The 22,076-nt window shown below is 41.2% G+C and overlaps 1 protein-coding gene across 12 annotated transcripts in view; it reads right to left on the bottom strand.

Moving 5' to 3' along the window:
* The window catches only part of LOC126080253 (adenylate cyclase type 10-like), a 63,934-nt gene that overhangs the window by 15,149 nt on the left and 26,709 nt on the right, over positions 1-22,076 (bottom strand). For 9 of the 12 annotated variants that reach the window (XM_049891517.1, XM_049891526.1, XM_049891542.1 and 6 more), the window contains 14 exons: positions 20,390-20,466; positions 20,096-20,285; positions 19,589-19,644; positions 17,417-17,570; positions 17,060-17,249; positions 15,516-15,602; positions 14,034-14,305; positions 13,386-13,522; positions 12,601-12,729; positions 8,187-8,459; positions 6,779-7,111; positions 2,961-3,024; positions 1,544-1,763; positions 1,146-1,271 (listed from right to left, as the gene is read on the bottom strand). In XM_049891517.1, coding sequence (XP_049747474.1) covers positions 1,146-1,271; positions 1,544-1,763; positions 2,961-3,024; positions 6,779-7,111; positions 8,187-8,459; positions 12,601-12,729; positions 13,386-13,522; positions 14,034-14,305; positions 15,516-15,602; positions 17,060-17,249; positions 17,417-17,570; positions 19,589-19,644; positions 20,096-20,285; positions 20,390-20,466 — 2,308 coding nt within the window. The remainder of the gene's footprint in view (positions 1-1,145; positions 1,272-1,543; positions 1,764-2,960; positions 3,025-6,778; positions 7,112-8,186; positions 8,460-12,600; positions 12,730-13,385; positions 13,523-14,033; positions 14,306-15,515; positions 15,603-17,059; positions 17,250-17,416; positions 17,571-19,588; positions 19,645-20,095; positions 20,286-20,389; positions 20,467-22,076) is intronic. The other 3 variants (XM_049891538.1, XM_049891521.1, XM_049891532.1) reach the window with 3 other exon arrangements.

The following is a 22,076-nucleotide window of genomic DNA, read 5'->3' as shown; positions in this document are numbered from 1 at the left end:
GCTGAGTGAAATTAGTCACAAAAGGACAAATATTGTATAAGACCATTATTATAAGAACTCAAGAAAAGGTTTAAACACAGAAAAAAACATTCTTTGATGGTTACATGGGTGGGGAAGGAGGGAGAGGGGTATTCAGTAGTTAGAGAGTAAACAAGAACTATTTTAGGTGAAGGGAAGGACAACATACAATACAGGGCAAGTCAGCACAACTGGACTAATCCAAAAGCTAAGAAGTTTCCTGAATACAAATGAACGCTTTGAAGGCCAGAGTAGCAGGGATGGGGTTTTAGGTATACACCATGGATTCAGGGGACATCTAAGTCAACTGGCATAACAAAATGTATTAAGAAAACATTCTGCATCCTACTTCTGTGAGTGGCCTCTGCAGTGTTCAGTGCTACCAAGCGGCCACCTAAGATGCATCGATTGGTCTCAACCCACCTGGAGCAAAGAAGAATGAGGAACACCAAAGACACAAGGAAAACATGGGCCCAAGAGAAAGGAAGGGCCACAGAAACCAGAGACTCCATCGGCCTGAGACTGGAAGAACTACATGGTGCCTGGCTACCACCAACGACTGCCCTGACAAGGAACACAATGGAGCATTCTTGATGGAGCAGGAGAAAAATGGGATACAGACCTCAAACTCTAGTAAAAATACCAGACTTAATGAATAGTCTAAATGAGACTGGAGGGGCCCCAGAGGTCATGGCCTCTGGACTCTCTGTTAGCCCAAAACTAAAACCATTCTTGAAGCCAGCTCTTCAGACAAATATTAGACCGGACTATAAAACATAAAATGATATTGGTGAGGAGTGTGCTTTTTGGCTCAAGTAGACATATGAGACTACGTGGGCAGCTCCTGTCTGGAGGCAAGATGAGAAGGCAGAGGGGGACAGGAGGTGGTAGAAAGGACATGGGAAATAACAGGGTGGGAAGGAGGAATGTGCTGTCACATTGTAGGGGAAGCAACTAGGGTCACATAACAATGTGTGTGTTTAAGTTTTTGTATGAGAAACTGATTTGAACTGTAAACTTTCACTTAAAGCAAGATAAAAAAAAAAAAAAGACTAAAAAAAGATAATAATAATACGGTAACCCTCAAAGCGAAATAACCAAAGCTTCAAGGTTATTCCCTCCCTTACCTCTGATCGAAGACTGCAGAAAGTGGCCTCCTCAAACTGACAGATCTTCACCTTGTGCTTTCTGAAGAACGAAAAGGCTGAGGGTTGTCCCAGAAGACTGCTTGCCTTCCTCAAGTAAAAGAAGGCCTCCGGACAAGACAGATAGATGGTAAGGGTGAAGAAGCTGGATTAGGATTAGGATTAGGATGCTGCTGGGGTGAGATTAGGGTGAGGGCTGGAGCAAGGTCATGATGATGGTCAAGGTTAGAATTTGAATCAGGGTTGGATTTAAAGTTAGAAGCAGGAGCTCTTCATGCAGTTTTCCTAAATCCCTTCCACTTCCTTTCTCCCTCCTACTTCCTCTACAAATTCCCAAAGCAAACGGGTTCAGCTCAGGACAGAGAGCAGAACTTGCTCACCATGTAATTATCTGCCAGGTCCAAGGAGGCAGCAGCAGCCTCCAGCAGGTAATAAAATGCACAAGTGGTTTCTCCAATGACCAGGCAGTGCTGGGTGAGAGGTGAGAGCGCTAACTTCAAAATTTCCTCACAGTGGCAGGACTTTGCGGCCAACATGTCTTTCTCAGAGCTGGTCTGAGCCAGCATCCTGTTCACTCGATCCAGGAACTCTTCCTCTGTCCTTTATGGAGAGAAGATGAAGAACTGAGAGTGGCCACAAAGTTGACACTTTTGTCAGAGTATTACCAGGTCTCAAAGCCATTTCTTCCAGAAAACTTTTCTGTGTAATTCATTAAATTCTAGGTCTATCCTTCTGTATCATCACCCTGTAAGTTTTTGAGAGCCAGGAACCAGACCTTTAACTGCAAAGTTTTATTAGGAATTTTTAAAAAACTTAAAGCCAACCCAAGTTCTCAGAATCTGAATGGGAAAACACCATACCAGAAGAGTTCAATATAAGCATAAAAATGATACAAGGCAGTAATATATTTTCATATTAGCATATTGGAATTCTCTACTAGCACATTTGAATATGACTATACACGACACTGTCACCTGATTACTTCACCCGATCCTACAACAATTCTGCAGTTCAGGCAGGCAAAAATGACTGTTCCCTTTTACAGATGAGAAACTTGAGGCTCAGTGAGATTAAGTGATATGGCCTCAAGTTTACTGAGCAGTACAATCAAAACTAGAGCTCACCTCTTCTGATTACTAGTCCAGCACACTTTCCACAGGCACCCTGAGGTAGGAACTCTCTGAGCTAGAACAGAGCTCAGGTGGGAAAAGAAAAGTGGCAATCAAGGAGGGCCTTGAAAGACAGTGAACATTTTGATAAGTGGAGGGAGGTGAAGGTCATTGGGCATTTTAAAAAGGGAGAAACTGTGTGAGCAAGGATACACACAGATGAGTGAGGGGGTGGTTCATGTCGAATAGATTGTTTGAAAACAGTAGGAAATCAGTTTGGATAAGTGAAATGGGGAAACTGTATATAGAGTAGATGGTGATCCCAAGGCAAGGATATTTAAAATCGATGGGATAGGTATTAGAGAGCTAAGAGGTACACAGGAAACAAATTCATTTTGATATCATCCGGGGCTAAAAGTATTTGAGAAAGCAAATTTATAGCTGAAAAAAAAAATGTGTGTTCAGTACATGTGAAAGCTATTGAATTTTTTCTTAAACACTAAGAAATAATTTCCCTACAGAGAACTGACTTTCTAAATCTCCTCTGTTAGCCTGAATTCTGGGCTGAGGATAAGAACCACTACTCCCGGGTGGTAAGATACCCGCCCTGGTCTGTGCCCCCAGTTGAACGGTCATCTGTCTCTCCGTTTCTGGCTCTTCCATGCCCACCCTCCTCATCTCTATCTACCTGCAATGATCACTTGAGAAGGTCTCCTGCCTGCTGAATGGCTTTGTCTGGAACCGAAAACCATCTGTAGGGAGAAAAAGATGATGATCTTTAATTATCTGTGTCTGGATTACCTGAGGACATTTTAGATTCCTGACCACCTTTCCTCCATAGCTCGGCTCATGGTCTACCTGCCTTTGCCATTATAAAAATGACAAGTGGGTTGAATATTAGCCTACAAAGTAAAATTATGGTGGTAGATTGCAGATTCCTTAATGGCAACTATTTGTGATACAAACAGTTGTTGTCAGATGCTGTGGAGTCAGCTCTGACTCACAGCAACCCTACGTGCAAAAGGACACAACACTGCCCGGTCCCGCGCCATCCTCACCATTGTTCCTATGTTCGCACCCACCGCTGCAGACACCGTGTCAGTCCATCTCGTTGAGGGTCTTCCTCGTTTTCACTGACCCTCTACCAAGCATGATGTCCTTCTCCAGGGACTAGTCCCTCCTGATAACGTGTCCAAAGTAAGTGAGATGACGTCTCACTATCCCTGCTTCTGAGGAGCAGTTTGGCTGTACTTCTTCCAAGGCAGACTTGTTCATTCTTCCGGCAGTCCATGGTAGAGTAATAGCTCCCTTATTCACAGTTTCACTTCCCGCGATTTCAGTTACCTGCACTCAACTGCAGCCCCAAAACGTTAAACGAGCACGGAGTGCGATGAAATCTCGCGCCATCCCGCTCTGTCATTCATGTAACTTTTATTACAGTATAATTGTTCTATTTTAATTATTAATTGCATAATTGTTCTATTTTATTATTAAATATTGTTCATCTCTTACTGTGCCTAATTTAAAACTTAAACTATCATACGCATACGTATAGGACTAAACAGTATATACAGTGTCCGGTACTATCCATGGTTTCAGGCACCTTCAGGGGTCTTGGAACTTATCCCAAGGGTAAGGGGGGATTATTGTACGTTCAATATTCTTTGCCAACACCATAATTCAAATGCATCAATTCTTCTTTGGTCTTCCTTATTCATTGTCCAGCTTTTATATGCATACGAGGCAACTGAAAATACCATGGCTTGGGTCAGGCACACCATAGTCCTCAAAGTGACAGCTTTGCTTTTTAACACTTTAAAGAGATCTTTTGCAGCAGATTTGCCTAATGCAATAGGTCATTTGATTTCTGGACTGCTGCTTTCATGGGTGTTGGCTGTGGATCCAGGTAAAATGAAATCTTTGACAACTTCAATCTTTTCTGTTTACCATAATGTTGCTTGTTGGTCTAGTTGTTGATTTTTGTTTTCTCTATGTTGAGGTGTAATCCATACTGAAGGCTGTGGTCTTTAATCTTCATCAGTAAACGCTTCAAGTCCTCTTCACTTTCAACAAGCAAGGCTGTGTCATCTGCATAATGCAGGTTGTTAATGAGTCTGCCTCCAATCTTGATGCTCCATTCTTCTTCATATAGTTCAGCTTCTCGGATTATTTGCTCAGCATACAAATTGAATAGGTATGGTGAAATGTACAACCCTGATGCACACCTTTCTGGATCTTAAACCACGCAGTATCCCCTTGTTCTGTTCGAACGACTGTCTCTTGATCTATGTACAGGTTCTGCATGAGCATAATTAAGTGTTCCAGAATTCCCATTGTTTGCAATGTTACCTATAATTTGTTACGATCCACACAGTTAAATGCCTTTGTACAGTAAATAAAACACAGGTAAACATCTTTCGGATAGTCTTTGCTTTCAGCCAAGATACACCTGACATAAGCAATGATATCCCTGGTTCCGTGCCCTCTTCTGAATCTTCTTCAATTTTTGGCAGTTCCCTATCAAGATCCAGATAGTAACTCCCCTTATTCCTAACCAGTTCCCAACTCACAAGAGGCACTCAATGCCTGCTAAATGAAGAAATCAACAAAGAATTTGTGTATCCTGGACTGATGGTTACTTCTAATAGTGGAAATCCCTGAATATGTCTGGATCAGGTTTATTACCAGATGCGAGTAAACCATAGGGCCTAAGACCCAGTAAAGAAAATCATGAAAGCACAAGATGGCACAGTCCACTAGAATCACAGTGACTGACAGAGATTTTCAGCTTTACCTAGCTGGCCTTAAGGGGCCTTTATCCTCCAGATTTGATTCTTCTTCTGCAGCTACTTCCTTACAGATCAAAACAGCAAAGACTGGAATGACGTTGAGATTTTATCTACTAAGGCTCAGAAGCATGGGTGGTGGGATTGATGAGGAGCCTAAGAGCACTGTTATAGGAAGGATTTGTGCTAAGTAAAGGGGCTGGCTGGCTCTCTGATGGTAATGATGTCAAAAAACAACTAAGATAACTGGGGTTTGGCAACACTGCTGCAGTGCACAACTCCAAGGGGTACCATCACATCATACCAGAAAAAAAAACAAACCCATTGCCATCGAGTCAACGGTTTCTGTAAATAACACACTTTGGAGTTGTTCAGCGTCTGGTCTCCATGGCCATGAACAGAGGTCCTGGGTCTGGGAAGCCCCTTCAGGATTCAGCTGTGCTGGAAACATCTTGAGTCTCTCTCATGGAGAGTGACCAGGTTGTCTAATTTAAAACTGACACTGACCTCTCAAAAGCAACAAGCCATACAGGAACTGTGAATGACAGCACAATTTCTCCATAATGCCAGACCAGAATAGTTACTGTTATTTTCTTCTTTCTCAAGTACAAAAAATGTAGATGCAATAGAGTTCATTAGCCAATGACCATCTGTTCCAAGTCAATGGCCCATCTTCATAGAGTCATCAGAACGCTATAGCTAGGTTTGCTTTAGGAACACAGGTCAAATCCCTCATTTTAGATCTTCACCACCAACAATCAATCACTCACTTGTGTCCCCCCACCAATGCCAATGCCAACTTCCCTTCTATCAAAGTGTGGAGAAAGGGAAGATTTGATTGGGTCTTGACAGCCATCTTCAAATATGAAAGTGGACACCACTATGAAGAACAGAAGTTGCCAAGAGGTAGATTTCATCTTCATGAAAGAAGAAACTTCCTAACAGCTGGAGACAATGAATGAGCTGTTGTGTAAGGTAAGCTAACTAAAAATATTAAAACAAAAATGGATGAGCTCTTACCTGCGATGCAGTTGAAGGATTATAGGCTATGAAGAACATCTATTCACTAATCTAACCTTCAAGTAGCTAACTCCTACTTATCCCTCATGATTCAGTTCTGGCAGTATCTCCCTCAAAGGAGAGTCCTCTCTGACTCATTCCGCAGGTTGAGCTAGCAGCCACTTCTGTAGGAAACCCAATGCTTTATGCATACCATTTCCACTGACTTTACCATGCCATACTGGAATTCTCTATTTGTCTGTATTATCCCAAACAACGAATAGCTTTAGGAAGACAGAGACTGAATCTTATTCATTTTGTATTCCTAACATTAGTGCAGCATCTGATACATATGAAGTCTCAATATACGTGTAGTGAACTAAAAAATAATAACTAAAAAGAATTAAGCACTACTCAAAGCACATTACATATTTTAACTCATTTAATCCTCAAACAACCCTATGAGGTTGGTATTCTTATTTTCCTCAATTAATTGAGGTTAAGTAACTTGTTCAAGGTTGCCAATTAAAACAAGTATGATCTCGAAGGTTCCTTTTAACTCTGAAGTTACATTTTTTTGAATCACTGACACTTCAGAGATAAATGGTTCTTTCTACCTACTTTTCTCCCTTAATCTTACTCTACTTTTTGATGAAGAGCTTCTAGTACATGAATCAGCAGAAGTGCTGCCCACATGTCCCCTTTCTGCCCCTGGGTTTACCTTGGGGAGAAGGCAGCTGCAATTTGTCTGTGATCACTTGGGTTAGCACCGAGCCAGTATCTTTGTAACTGCAGAATCGGGAGGTCCCACTGGAGCACTTAGTAGAACAGATGGCAAAACGGTGGAAGGGAACAAAATCCCCTCCATGGCAGCTCCCACAGCGGCAGGCCAAATCTTGGAGAAAGCAGGCACATTCAAGGTGCAGGGCTATCTGTTGTTCCTTGGGCCACAGCTCCCGTGCAGCTTCCCGTAAGAGAGGCAATCCAAATTCTAGCACCTCAGTTTCAGGTGGGGGTTGTTCCTCATGTAGCCTGAGAGGAGCTGAGCCAGTATCTGAAATACAGAAAAATGTAAGTTAGTGTCTCTGTTAAAGTCTTTGTATGCTAAAATGTGGCAAATTTCTAGTTTATAAGAAAATTTTATTTACATCTCCTTGTTGGTATTACTCTCTGCTTTGTACAAAGAATTCTGTATCAATCTGAGAGTGATACTGACCATAACTAGTATAAGTGGGGAGAAAGGATCAGCGATGCATAAGTACACTGGGTAGATTTCTTACTTACTCCTCCTAAACTGAGCTTAGGAGCCCTGGTGGTACACTGGTTAAAGCATTTGGCTGCTAACTGAAAGGTTGGTAGTGTGAACCCACCAGCCACTCTGCAGGAGAAAGATGTGGCAGTCTGCTTCTGTAAAGATTTACAGCTTTGGAAACCCTGCTGGGCAGTTCTACTCTGAACTAGAGGGTCTTTATGAGTCAGAATTGACTCGATGACCGTGGGTTTGGTTTTCGTTTGGGTAAATTGAGTTTTTTTATTCTAAATTATAAACATCAAATCATCAAAAATGTCCTGTTCAAATGTAGGAGCCAAACATACGTCAAAGTCAAATTATTTGTGGATTATATACGCTTTAGGATTATATACGCTTTTTTTGTTTTTTTAGGTGGTCTAAGCCACAATCTTATTCTTCATGTGAAGAATCTGAGATTGCAAACTATTTAATTTATATCTTGCTTTGTTCATGTGTTTCAATACCATGTGTTTACCTTCTTTGTGAGTTTCTAAAAATAGAAATGGTTTTTCCTCTTTTCTCATCATTTACACCTAGAAGCCAATAAAAGATTATGTAGTATTTTCTGAACCAAAAATAAAAACACAACTATTGACACATGGGTTAACAAGGAAATAGAATTCTTGCTTTTAACCTATCCTGAAAACTGTGGGACATTTTTTCACTATAACCATGGCTCCTTCATGATTAAAATGATAATTCTTTTCCTGTTTCTTAGCCTTATGCATTAAAAGGCAGAGGCCCCTCATGTATGCTATTGATGGCCTTTCTGAACAGAGGTACCCCCATCTGGGGTATTCTGTTCAGGCCTGAGAACAAGGGAACAGCCCTTCCTCACCTGGCTTTCTCTTCTTCTCTTTGCTTTGTTCAATGATTTTGATAAAGAGAGGCACTAATACTGGCTCAGCAGGAAGCTCCTGGCTCTTACCGAGCCAGTGGAGCACATGTATATCCACAAGAGCCCTCAGCACCTGCAGTAGCTTCTTTTTATCCCAGCCAGGCAGGAGGTGCAGTAGCAGATCTATGTGGAAAGAGTGACCGATGACTGCAGCACACTTGACCAGCAACTGTTCCTCTGGGCTCAACTGATCCAGTTGGTTTACTGCTATTTCTACAACAAAAATAAAATCAACAACCAATAAGACTTCTACAAATCTAGAATATGTACATTGTGTTGATCATCTGTCCATCCCTCAAAAAAAAGTTTTTGTCTACTCCTACCTACTGCCTTACTTTAGTCCTCCGTTCTCCATTCAGTCTCATCTCTGCAAAGATCCTTATCTCTATGTCCACACTTCCCACTCACTCCTCGGTCAGCATCAATCAGGTTTCTACCACGCCACTGAAACTGCTCTTCTCATGGTCACCAAAACCTTTTGGTGGTAGAACAAAAGCAGCGTCCTGAATCACTCCATTATACTACCTAGTCTTTCCATTTTCATGACCGAGGAGTGCTAGACCTTTTCTTTCCACTTCTAACTAAACATACAGGTCAGGCTTCCTGATCCCAGACTCTCTGATACTTGTAAAGACCTTACTTAACTCCAAGCATTTTAGTAATCTCTCCACATTCTGACTCATACATTAAAGTACCTGGTATTGGGCCACTAAGTCACCAAGCCCAAAATCTTGGAATAATTCTAAATCCTTTCCTTCCCTCACAAGCAACAGCTCACTCACTTATCCTCCTTCTAAAATAACTCTTTTTTCCCTAAATGTCTTCTGAATACATTTCCTCCTAAACGGCTTTCATACAAGTAGTCGTTTTAACCTGATTACCACAATACCCTCTGCTAACAGGTTTGGACAGCTCCAATTTCCTCATTCTCATGCTAATAATATACGACCTAGGGATGGAATTATATATTTAAAGTACAAATATAATCATGTCAGTCTCCTTCATAAATCTTTCTATAACACGCCCATTTACAATCTAACTTTGGCCTTTCATTTCGTCCAAAGCTTTGCTGACTGAGCTATTCGTGTTAGTTAAAATTTAGTAAAAAGTTAACAAACTTTTGCCTTTCCTATGGACAATGCAGGAGCCCTGGAGGTGCAGTGGTTAAGCACTCAGCTGCTAAGTGAAAGGTCGGAGGCTTAAACCTACTAGCTGCTCTGCGGGAAGAAGATGTGGCAGTCTGCTTCCATAAAGATTTATAGCCTTGGAAATCCTATGGGGCAGTTCTGTTCTGTCCTTCAGAGTCACTATGAGTTGGAATAGACTTGATGGCAGCGGGTTATTGGTTTGACCTTGGGTTAATTTTCTAGCTTTGTCTCCTCAAATTCTGATAAAAGGAGAATGTCAGCTGTGTTAGCAGGTAACACTGCTTACATTAAAAATGACCCATGAATGAAGAGTACCAAAGACACAAGGAAAATACGAGCCCAGGAGAAAGAAACAGCCATATATACCAGAGACTCTTTATCAGCCTGAAACCGGAAGAACTAGATGGTGCCCGGCTACCACCAATGACCGCCCTGACAGGGAACACAACACAGAATCCCTGATGAAGCCGGAGAAAAGTAGGATGCAGATCTCAAATTCTAGTAAAAAGATCAGACTTAGTGATCCGAGACTGGGGGGACCCCAGAGGTCATGGCCCCTGGACTCTGTTAGCCCAAAACTAAAACCATTCTCAAAGCCAACTCTTTAGATAAAGATTGTTGTTGTTGTTGTTGTTAGGTTCCATCGAGTCAATTCCGACTCATAGTGACCCTATGCAAAACAGAACGAAATACTGCCTGGTCCTGCGCCAGCCTCACAATCGTTGTTATGCTTGAGCTCATTGTTGCAGCTACTATGTCAATCCACCTGGTTAAGGATTTTCCTCTTTTCCGCCCACCATGTGCTCTGTCAAGCATCATGTCCTTCTCCAGGGACTGATCCCTCCTGAAAACATGTCCAAAGTATGTAAGACGCAGTCTCACCATCCTTGCCTCTAAGGAGCATTCTGGCTGCACTTCTTCCAAGACAGATTTGTTCATTCTTTTGGCAGTCCATGGTATATTCAGTATTCTTCGCCAACGCCACAATTCAAAGGCGTCAACTCTTCTTCGGTCTTCCTTATTCATCGTCCAGCTTTCACATGCATATGATGTGATTGAAAATACCATGGCTTGGGTCAGGTGCACCTTAGTCTTCAGGGTGACATCTTTGCTCTTCAATGCTTTGAAGAGGTCCTTTGCAGCAGATTTGCCCAATGCAATGCATCTTTTGATTTCTTGACTGCTGCTTCCGTGGCTGTTGATTGTGGATCCAAGTAAAATGAAATCCTTGACAACTTCAATCTTTTCTCCGTTTATCATGATGTTGCTCATTGGTCCAGTTGTGAGGATTTTTGTTTTCTTTATGTTGAGGTGCAATCCATACTGAAGGCTGTGGTCTTTGGTCTTCATTAGTAAGTGCTTCAAGTCCTCTTCACTTTCAGCAAGCAAGGTTGTGTTATCTGCATAACGCAGGTTGTTAATGAGTCTTCCTCCAATCTTGATGCCCTGTTCTTCTTCATATAGTCCAGCTTCTCGTATTATTTGTTCAGCATACAGATTAAATAGGTATGGAAAAGAATACAACCCTGACGCACACCTTTCCTGACTTTAAACCAATCAGTATCCCCTTGTTCTGTCTGAACAACTGCCTCTTGATCTATGTAAAGGTTCCTCATGAGCACAATTAAGTGTTCTGGAATTCCCATTCTAGATAAAGATTAGACTGTACTATAAGACATAAAATGATACTGGTGAGGAGTGTGCTTCTTAGATCAAGTAGGCACATGAGACTTTGTGGGCAGCTCCTATCTGGAGGCAAGATGAGAAGGCAGAGGGGGACAGGAGCTGGTTGAATGGGCCTGGGAAATATAGGGTGGAGTGAAGGAGTGTGCCGTCACATTGTAGGGAGAGCAACTAGAGTCACATAACAATGCATGTATAAGTTTTTGTATGAGAAACTGACTTGAACTGTAACTTTCACTTAAAGCACAATTAAAAAAAATGACCCATGATTGAGAAACTGAATTTGGACTGGGAAAACTGTGAGTGAACTATAAATACCTGATGGTAAGCCACAGCTTTAGGCTACTTTGGGTGTAGTAATTCTTATATCCCTTGCAGGGCCTGGAAACTATGCTTATGGAGCTGTGAAAAGAGGCACCGGTTTCTATTTGGGACACAGGGCTTCTAACCACCCATCCAGAGTGGGCATCATAAGGAAGTAATAGCTTATAATAGCTAACATTCATTAAATATTTATTATGTGCTGTGATTTATTTCATTTAAGCCTCAACTAACCCCATGAGACATGGGCAATTACTGTCCTATTTGACTAATGAGAAGACTAAGGCTTAGATACGACAGCTAACTTAGCCAAGATTCCATAGCCAATAAGTGGAGGAACCAATGATACCTAGGTTCTTTTGACTCCAGAGCCCTAGCTCTTAATTACCATGGTCTTCTCTCCTGCTGTTTCATGTGCATGTTATATATTGTCAACAAGACCATGCTTTGCTTATTCATCGTTATATCCCTCAGCAGGCTTAAAATAGTATCTTGCCCACCAAACACTGGAATAGAACATTAAATAAAACAAAAAATTCATCTCTTCTAAGAACACCCCCCCTTCAGTTATGTCTACTCAATTTTGATGACTCCTTTATTCTTTAGCCCATCAGTCATTCATTATAAACTTACACAGTGGTTAACGGCTCAGGCTGCTAACCAAAATGTTGGCAGTTCAAATTCACTAGCTGCTCCTTGGAAACCCTATGGCGCAGTTATACTCTGTCCTATAGGGTCACCATGAGTTGAGATCAGTTGGATGGCAATGGGTTTTTTTTTTTTTTGGCGGGGAGGGGTACATTATATTGATCTCTTGCTACGTGCATAACACTGCCTCTTTACCAGCACCTTGGGTTTCCCTAAATTTCTGCAACATTACCCTTGCTTACTGTTTCCTTCAGCACAGGAATATGCACAAAAGGAAACTCCGAACCTATTTCTAATTAAATAACTGGAAAATTTTCCAGGTCATCAGTCAGCCCCAAAGAGAACAATGGGCTCACTTAATTAAAAACATCACTCAAATAGAATTACATGTCTTTAAAGGGCTCTTCAGGCAATGCCAGAACTTATTTCTAGAAGGCAGGTTTTTTTGTTTTTTTAAGAAGAAAACGAAGCCAGAACAATAATGAGAGACCTATACTCAAGTACCCAGCAATGACATCTGTAATTGGTTCACTTGAGGTCCTCAAGAGACTTGCCTTTTAACAATGGTGGGAGAAGCACTGTATCCAAGTTCACATCATCCTTGACTGTGCAGACATAAAGTTCCTGGTCTTCTTCAGAGCTGGCAGAAGAAATACTATACATTGTGGATTTCATGGCACTGGCTGTAGGGAAAGAAGACTAAGGCTGAGGAAAACACCATCCTCCATGATTATGGTTTTAAAGGCACAAAAATACAAGAATTTAGTCAAGAAACTAAAAGGATGATGATGAATAGAGCATATCACAGTTTAAGGTGGTTTATTCCACCCATCCTGCCTGTTCTCTCTCTAATTTCCTCTTACAAACTAACAATATTCTCTATACCATATGGTGTCTTACAACTGTTCACTATTCCTGTTCACCTTACAATAACCCTCACTTCTATTACATCACAACTCTAGAGTGCTTTTCTTGATTTACATATACTTTTACCTTTTTTTCCTCTTCCCCTCCGCATCCAGATACTCAAGTCATCATTCTATCAGTGATGCTCAATTGTCTATTTTGGATTCTCATCTGTATAAATCCTATTTCTTTATTCCCACCCCTGGGCTGTTCAGAAAGGAACTATTATAGATTGATTGACTGAATTAAGTTCTGTGAGCCAAGTTTTCAGTGTTTTCGTCCTAGTTACATAATATTTGGATAGTGTGCTTAGCTGGGAAAACCTAATCTGGCCTATAATGTCAGCAGGGAATAGGTATGTGCTTCATAAGGTTCAGCTGATGCCCTGTTGGAGAATGAACTCTAGCAGCTGTACCTGGATGGCTGAGTTTACCTGAGAGGGTCTCCCACTTGCTGTTCTCCTCCTCCTCCTTTTGTAGGTCATGAAAGAGCAATACGTCCTTAGAGAGAAGGTCCTGGCATAGGACCTCACAGTAGAGGGGGTTTCCAAAGCACCTGTGGAGAAGGTAGCTGAAGAGAGGTAAACAGACCACTGACTAAACTGCCCACTTGAAGGGAACCAAGCATTAGGGTACTTGATACTGAGGACTTTCTTTTTTTTGTTAAAGTCAGCTCTTGATGCATTAATAGAGAGAACGAGCAACATAAAAATGCAGAAACAATTTCTATTTGGCTGTGAAGTGCATTTTTGCAGTAATTTTTCTTTCTCAAGCTATTTTGCTTCTATTGATGTTAATAGGAACTAATACCTCTTACTAAATGGCCTGGCAAGAGCTGGCTCGACCACATGTAATTCACAGTAAGCAAGCCATTCAAATTCTAACTGTACTGTGAAAACCTGGGTGGACAGCCCAGGGAGGTAGCCCCTTAATGGTTTACTTAAATCTAGTCCTAGACCTCATCATGGTTACGACTGCCATTCTATCCCCTGACTCCAGTAGGTAAGATCGGAGCCTTCTCCCTTATATTACGGCATTGGCTCCTCCCTTAATCAAGTGCCCAGCTAGTCCTAGCCACTCACATCTGTAGCTCTTGGGGGATGCTCACCACCCCCAGTTCCCAACATGCCATTCTCAACAGTGAGGTTGCTGCCAACATCGAAATGGGCACAAGGGTAGCCTGAGAGCTCTGCAGGAAGCGCTGGGCCCAGCCACACAGGGTGAAAGTAGGGGTCAACGTCATCACCATGATGATGGGCACGCTGGAGAGCAATGTGCTCAAAAACTCCCAGGAAGCTGCATCCATATACTGGGCCTCGTCAAGGAGGAAAATCAGTGGTGTTTCCCTCACTGCCTGGAAATAACAGCAAAGAAATAATAACAACTTCTGATTAGAAATGAAGTCATCTGATTTTCAAATCTATCATGAATTTCCCTCCAATAATTTAAATAAAATGTCAACACAAGCTGGGGCTCTCAGAGTAAACTGTATCTTTAATCCGGCCAATATTTTATGAATACAAAATATGGTCTGTTTGTCTAATTCCTTGAGAAATGTACTGAGTTTCTTTAGACAAGAAAATAACTGAAAAATGAAATAAGCATCAAAAGATTCCCCAAACTAAAGTTGACGCTTCCAAATATTTCATTTTGACCAAGGTTTCACGCTGTCTGGGAAGTCCGAATACTTTAAGCTGGCCACTCCCAAATCAGGCTGCACATCAGAATCGCATGGGAGTGTTTGCCAAAGATACAAATGACCCGGCCCCGTTTGTGTAGGCTGAAGACAACGAAATGTATTCACTTATCCACATTCCCTACTCCCATTCCACTCCAACTGGCTGCAGGTAACCATTCTGTGCTTAATGTATAACCTTTTGTTTGTATTATGCCCTTATAAAATATATAGTGTTGTTTCGTCAAGTGAGTAGTCAATGCTACTGTAATAGAGATGTCACTATTTCTGTTTTTTTTATTCAGGCACGTCTTTAAGGTCCTCCATGTTGCTAGGTTTTCATGCATTCCCTTACTTCTAACTCTTGCATTAAATTCCATCGTATTTATCCGCATGTTCACATCAACACCTCCCTGGCCTCCACACATAAACACTGGAGGGTGCGGTGAACATCCTCCCTGGGATATACACTTCCAGAAGTAGAACTGTTGGGTCTAAAGGATGCATGGTATTAAAGTTTGACTAGTTACTTTTACAGTGCTTTTCAGAATGCCTGCATCAGTTTCTATTCATACAGACTTTTTAATTTAGCAGTCCTGGAGTGAAGCCTGAGTGTCTGTATTTTCAATAAATACCAGGTAAAACAGCTAGACACTTGCACTGAGAAATCAATTTCATTAAGAAATAGCAACAGAAAGGGCAAAGGCCTTTTCATCAATGCTATGCTGTGCTGTAGGATGGACTCTAGGTTAAGGACACATATAGTGAAGATGTCAACAAATAGGCGGGCAAAGGAATGCCTTCATCAAGGTGTGGTGTGGGTATATTAAAGTGAATATAAACCATCTCCACATAAATACAGTTAAAAGCATGTAGCAAAAGTACCCACCTCCTGAAGCACTTGAATAAAACATGCTTTAACTTTCTTTTGTCTGGCCAGGTCATCCATGTGCGAAACTTCTAAGGATAAGGGGAACTGACCAGGTGAAAAGTATTAATATATTAGCACTCAAAATTACAATTTAATAAAAACATGCAGGTTCTCCAAAGGGAACAGAAAACTTCTATTTTGACTGAGAAAGGGTTTCTGCAGGATTGAGCATAATGCTACAAAGGCTGATCCAGCATCGGTGTACAGTTGGGAGGGTAAGAATCAAAGTCCACTGAGGGTTAGAGAGGGAGTTCTTCTTTCTATGCTAGACTCTGGAAAATTCTTAAAGGGTGATGACTACAGAGTAACGTAACAAGTCACAATGTCACTTTGGACAGCTCCAGTACTCCAGGATGAATCTGTACAGGAGACTTGTCAGAAAGAGACACCACAGACATCTCCCACCACTGTTTTCTGTGCTAGGCCCAGGCGTGTAAGCTATCGTGGACCCTGAGTAGCCAGAGTGAGATTACTCCTCTCTGTACTCCTTCAGCAAAGTCAGAGCCCTGGTCCAAGGCCCATCTTCAGAGAGGGCTATGATGAGGGATTGGACAAATTATAGTTTTCTCTATTTTCCATTAAATACTATATCCTGCAGGTGGGTAGATTAACAGGATGGAGGATGAATAAATGAAATTATGGACCAGGGAATTTTTAGTCTGCATTCTTGGGCACTACATAAACCAAAGACCACTGGAAGCTTTTGAGATTCAAATGCTTGTTAAAGTGATATACTTTGTGGCTAGGGAACAGGGATGTAAGGTTAAAGAATAAAAATTACGACTGACTCAAGAACACACAGATATAATTGCTGGAGGTGCTCTACTGGTCAGGATCACCTTAATACAGTTAGCACTTTAAAATTTATAGTGCAATCTCTTATAAATTATCTCCTTTAAAATTAATACGAAATCGTATCAAGTAATATCATCACCTTTCCTTGCCAGTTCACAGGAAAAAACTGAGGCCCAGGAAGACGAACTGATTCGCTCCAGGACACACAACTTGCAAGTGGCAGAATCAGCCCTAGAATCCACTTTTCTCATAAAGGCGAAAGCCTGGGTTTTGTTGTCAAAGGGATTTCAAATCTCAACCCTGCCATCATGAACTATGTGTTCTTTGGATACGCAGATATACAGACATACACATACACAAACAAATCTCCGGCTTTATACTCTGTAAGTTGTGGATAAATCTACTTTTCAGAGTATCAATGAGGATTAAAGGAGATAATACATGCAAAGTGACTGGTACAGTGTTTGGCATACACTGAGTCTGATGAATGCTTGTTCCCTTCCTGACTTCCAACTCAGTGTTTTCCTACTTCATTAAACTATCATCTTAGAATAGAAAAAAAAGGAATGTAAAAAGTGTAAAGTTAAAAAAAACAACAAGAAACCATGGCATAAGTGTATTATATTAGAAGACAGAATGACCCCTGGGTCCAACTATCCACAAAATAACATCATTAACACAATTCAGGAAGCCACTGCCTTCATTACCTTCACAAAGAAGAGGTCATTAAAAAGGCAGTGAAGTGGTTCTTCCACCATCCCACGGAGCTGTCTGTGAAGGCACTCTTGCCGGTAGTAGGATGGGCATATATCAATCTCAAAGAACATGGCCATGAGAGTCTGGATGGCATAGAAGCACTGCTTGGAATCTGCTTCCTTCAGCTCCAAAGGCAACACCCTGGGGAATGTCACTATGGTCACCAAGGATCCCCCGACCCATAGAGAGGTTACTCACTCTACCAGCCCAAGGATGTGGAATCTAATTGATACAAGAATCCCACCAGCAAGGGAAAGAGGCCCCAACAGAAGTAGGCTCTGACTAAGTCGGAAAGCAGGAGTCTTCACCTGTGTCCTTCCTTCTGGGCCAGGAAGTTTATTTCAGCCAACAGCTGGCTTTTTCCATAGCCTTTTCCACCTTCATAGAGAATCGCTTGCCCCTTCTTCTGGTGCAAACACCCCTGCTGTGCCATTCGGAAAGCTTCTAGTTCCTTCTCCCGGTCTGTAGGAATATAGAGGAAATAACACTCTAGAATTTTTTTTAGTAGACATTCTATTTATTTGAGTTAATTTGCAAAGTTAAGTCTCAGAATGGCTCTTTTACCCAAGAATTCTTGGAAGAACCCTATTCATTGGTGGGGATTCAATTCTTTCTGAAAAATCAACTCAGGACTATATAGAAATGTGTGTTGAACTTGAGGGTTTGATCCAGAGCTTAAGAGATGTTATTCAGAACAATTATGCACCATGTGGACATGGGGCTACTATATCTTCTTAGTTCTTCATAAAAATTTCCATAACCATTTAAAATCTTCAAAGTTTGTCACTGCCATGTAAAGATAACAGATTAACAAATATAAAGTAAATGTAAAGACAGGGAATATACAGTGTAGGTGGCAACAGTCTTGGTGCTACCTTCATTACCCTGTTGTTGTCAGGTACCGTTGAATTGGTTTCAACTCACAGCAACCCTACGTACAACAGAACGAAACGCTGCCTGGTCCTGCGTCATTCTCACAATCGTTGCTATGTTTGAGCCCATCGCTGCAGTCACTTTGTCAATCTACCTCACTGAGGGTCTTCTTCTTTTCGCTGACCCTCTACTTTACCAAGCAGAATGTCATTTTGCAGGGACTGGTCTTTCCTGATGACATGTTCAAAGTAGGTGACCTGAAGTCTCACCATCCTTGCTTCTAAGGAGCATTCTGGCTATACTTCTTGCAAGACAGATTTGTTTGTTTTTCTAGTAGTTCATGGTATACACCCATGCCTCACTTATCAACATGGTTAGGTTCAAAGACTAGGTCATTATGCAAAAATCGGTGTTATGCGCTAAGGGAGGGTGACCACATCAGATCACAAAATGAAGGAAGACTACATCATTACATAACTGCCAAATTACATTATCAAGTAACTGCCAAACCACTGAGAATCCTGGCCCAGCCAAGGTGACACAACCTTAAACATCACAGCCAACATCACTTTCACCTCACACCTCAGTGTTTGTTATTGACGGATGTATGTCATCAATGTGCAAAATAGCTGGACAGATTTTTTACTATTGTCGTAAACGTGAAACATCAGATAATGAGACAGTCGATAACTGAGGAGTAGATGTATTCAATGTTCTTTGCCAACACCATAAAGTAAATGCATCAATTCTTCTTCAATCTTTCTTATTCATTGTCCCACTTTCACATGGATATGAGGCAACTGAAAATACTATGGCTTGGGTTGGGCAGGCCTTAGTCCTCAAAGTGATATCTTCACTTTTTAACACTTTAAAAAGATCTTTTGCAGCAGATTTGCCCAGTGCAACACACATTTGATTTCCTGACTGCTGCTTTCATGGGTGTTGACTGTGGATCCAAGTAAAATGAAATCCTTGACAACTTCAATCTTTTCTCCATTTATCACAATGTTGGTAATTGGTCCAGTTGTGAGGATTTTTGTTTTCTTTATGTTGAGGTGTAATCCACACTGAGGGCTGTGGTCTTTGATCTTCATCAGTAGGCGCTTCAAGTGCTCTTCACTCTCAGCAAGCAAAGCTGTGTCATCTGCAGGTCTCAGGTTGTTAACGTCTTGCTCCAATCCCAATGCCGCACCCTTCTTCAGAGTCCGCCTTCTTGGATTATTTGCTCAACGTACAGATGGAATAGTATGGTGACAGGATACAACCCTGACATACACCTTTTCTGATTTTAAACCACCGTCTAAAGATGATCCACAACAATCTGGTCCAGCACTCAATGGTAAACTCTGACTTTCAAAGATTCTTCTTACATGTTGCTACTTCTTAGGCAGAGTGATGGGACTCCACCTGGTACCTGAACATTCAGTGTAGAAAAGAAATGGCAGATCCTCTTTAAAATGAACATCAATTCATTAAGAAGGCTGCTCTCTTTGTTTTTTGAATACAATCATAGAAGCATTCAGTCTTCAGTTGTGTTTGTTTTTTAAATCACATTTAGCTATCTACGGCTGACAAAAATATGATTTAAGTTAGAGAAGAAAACTTACCTAATAAAGGCTGATTTTTATCTCTCTCTCTGGCCAAATGTCTCTTCCCAAACATTCTGAGAAAAAGAACAAAGGGAAATATGTCCATTAAAAATTATTTCAAGAACAAATTGTCTTCATAAACAAGTGCTTTCACATTAACTAAATAGGTGCACAGCTCTGTATATAAGGATTTAAAAAAAATTGTAGGAGGGGAGGAGTATTACTGATTGTTCTAGGTTCAGGGAAGTGAATAAATTGTAAGGACACAAAGAGAAAAAAAATCTGGATTAGTGACTTAATGCTATTCTCTTCCTGTCAGAGAGCAAGAAGTTCACTGAGGAACAAGCTAAGAGCAAACACAAAAGCTAAAGATCTCAGACCCTAAACCCTTCTTTTATGTTCCTTATTCTGGCAGGCCAGTGCTAGTAGCATCTTTCTTTCTAATTTTATACAACTAAGTACCTATTTTTTCTATGCTCTGATTCTGGAAAACACGGGAATGAACGATCACACAATGACACTCACACACATCTTCTATGGCCAAGGTATTCATACATCTTCCCTGGGTTGGAGATGTTTTTCATCATCTTCTCTGGGAGTTTCTTGAAGTTGTAAGCAGGTAGCATGGATCTTAGATATGTGACCTCATCACAGGATACCAATCCTGGATAAGCAGTTATCATTCTGGCCACTAAGCTCACTTTTGGGCCAATAACTGTGTCGGGGAGACAGGAATGAGAAAGGTAAAGAATTTCTGGATCACCTCCTCCACCTTCATCCCTTGAGTCACAGAGCTAACAGTCCAATATCCTAGTCTACCTGTATATTCGTGTCTTGCTACTGCCCCAACCACGCCACAGAATACTGGTCCATTGGTGATACTGATGGAAACGAGCCTAGGGATAAGAAAAGCAACAATAGGTAGACTGTCAGAATTTACCTCCAAGTCAGAAGTCTCATGTGAGATACTAGATCTGCCACTCTCTAGATCCAAAAGTCTGGTTTTAGAGCTTAGTACAATGAAAGCCAGGGACTGCTGTCAGTCTATATCACATGATGGATATAAAATACTATTAGGAAAATAACCCAAAGTAACAGAATGGTCCCCCCACTCCAGGAGTTTTAGTTGGGGAGTTGTTATTTTTTAAAGAAAAAAAAAAAAAATTATTTGTCAAATGTTTTATTTGTACTTTTTTGAAATACTTTCAAATTGATTATGTCATCTAATTCTTTGACAAAAAACAGAAGGAGCTAATTAACTTGCCCAGCAAAAGTCAATAGCAGAATCAGAATGAAAATCCAGGCCTCCTGACTCCTACACCAATGCTATTTCCACTATACCATTCCTACTGCCTCAGGTAAAACCCCAAATTGATGTTAATACAAGGTTAATAGATCAAATAAGGTTAGAATGTTCGAGTAAAGGAATAATAAGAACATCAGGACTGCTAATGGAAGACTTCCTGAAGCAAATTCATCTTTGGAATACGTATTTTTAATGAGTAACTATTTGCTCATATGCATGCACCCATTCATTCACTCAACAAGCGTTAAGAAGTACTTACACTGCCAAGTACTGGAGAAGTTCAGTCTTGGGATGGGAGATTAGAAGGGAGGTGAAGACATATTTATAGGTCAGCAAGATAAATCTATATATTAGAGATTAGCACAGCCTGTTAAGAGAACAAAGAGAAAGGATGCAGTAACTCATACTGGAGGGCAGGAAGAGCACTCATAAGAGGACTTTTGATCTGGACCTTGAAAACTGAAGACACTGCTAAAGTGGGACAACAGCATCCTATCCAGTAGGAAAAGCCACCTGGGCTTTGAAAAGCCTAGTGTGTTCGTACAGAACTAAGTAGTTCAAGACAGCCAGAGCAAAGGAGTTTGGAGCACGGAGAGATGAAGTGGTCCTACCTAGGCCAGAAGGAAAAGTATTAGGGACACGAATTATTAAAAAAAAAAGGGGGGGGGGTGGGAGGGCACGTATGCTGCTTCAGCTGTGGCAAAGACTCAAAGGTGGCAATGGGCAAGTCATATAAAATAGAGAATAAGCAGATTTACTTGGCTGATGTGAAGATTTCATGTGACATGTAAAAAGATAAGTGAATGGATGAAGGGTACAATGAGACATAATTAGTTTCATGTTAAATGAACAAATAAACAGGAAAAGTGGCAACAATCCTAACATTATTGTCTCCTAAGCTATCAATACACTCCTGCCTAGCTCTAAGGATAGGAACAAGGGCTCTCATCATTCATTCACTGGACCCACTGCCCATGGTAAAAAAGACACACCCAAGACAAGAATCCGGCAGTTAGTTCTGCTGCCATACCAGGAGTAAGACTAAAAGTCTTCTAATGCTTCATGCTGCTTCCTCTGTCTAAAATGCTTTCCTACTTTCTCCATCTGAGAACTCCTCCTCTCCTTCCCAATCTGGCTCAAAAGCTCATCTCGATAGTCAAGATTTCCCTGGTGCCTCCAAAGAGAATGAACTACTTCCTC

This window comes from Elephas maximus, chromosome 1 (genome assembly GCF_024166365.1).
Source record: "Elephas maximus indicus isolate mEleMax1 chromosome 1, mEleMax1 primary haplotype, whole genome shotgun sequence".
In the NCBI taxonomy this organism is placed as follows: Eukaryota; Metazoa; Chordata; class Mammalia; order Proboscidea; family Elephantidae; genus Elephas; species Elephas maximus.
The sequence above is the reverse complement of the archived record's forward strand: the minus strand, read 5'-3'. Positions and strand labels throughout refer to the sequence as shown.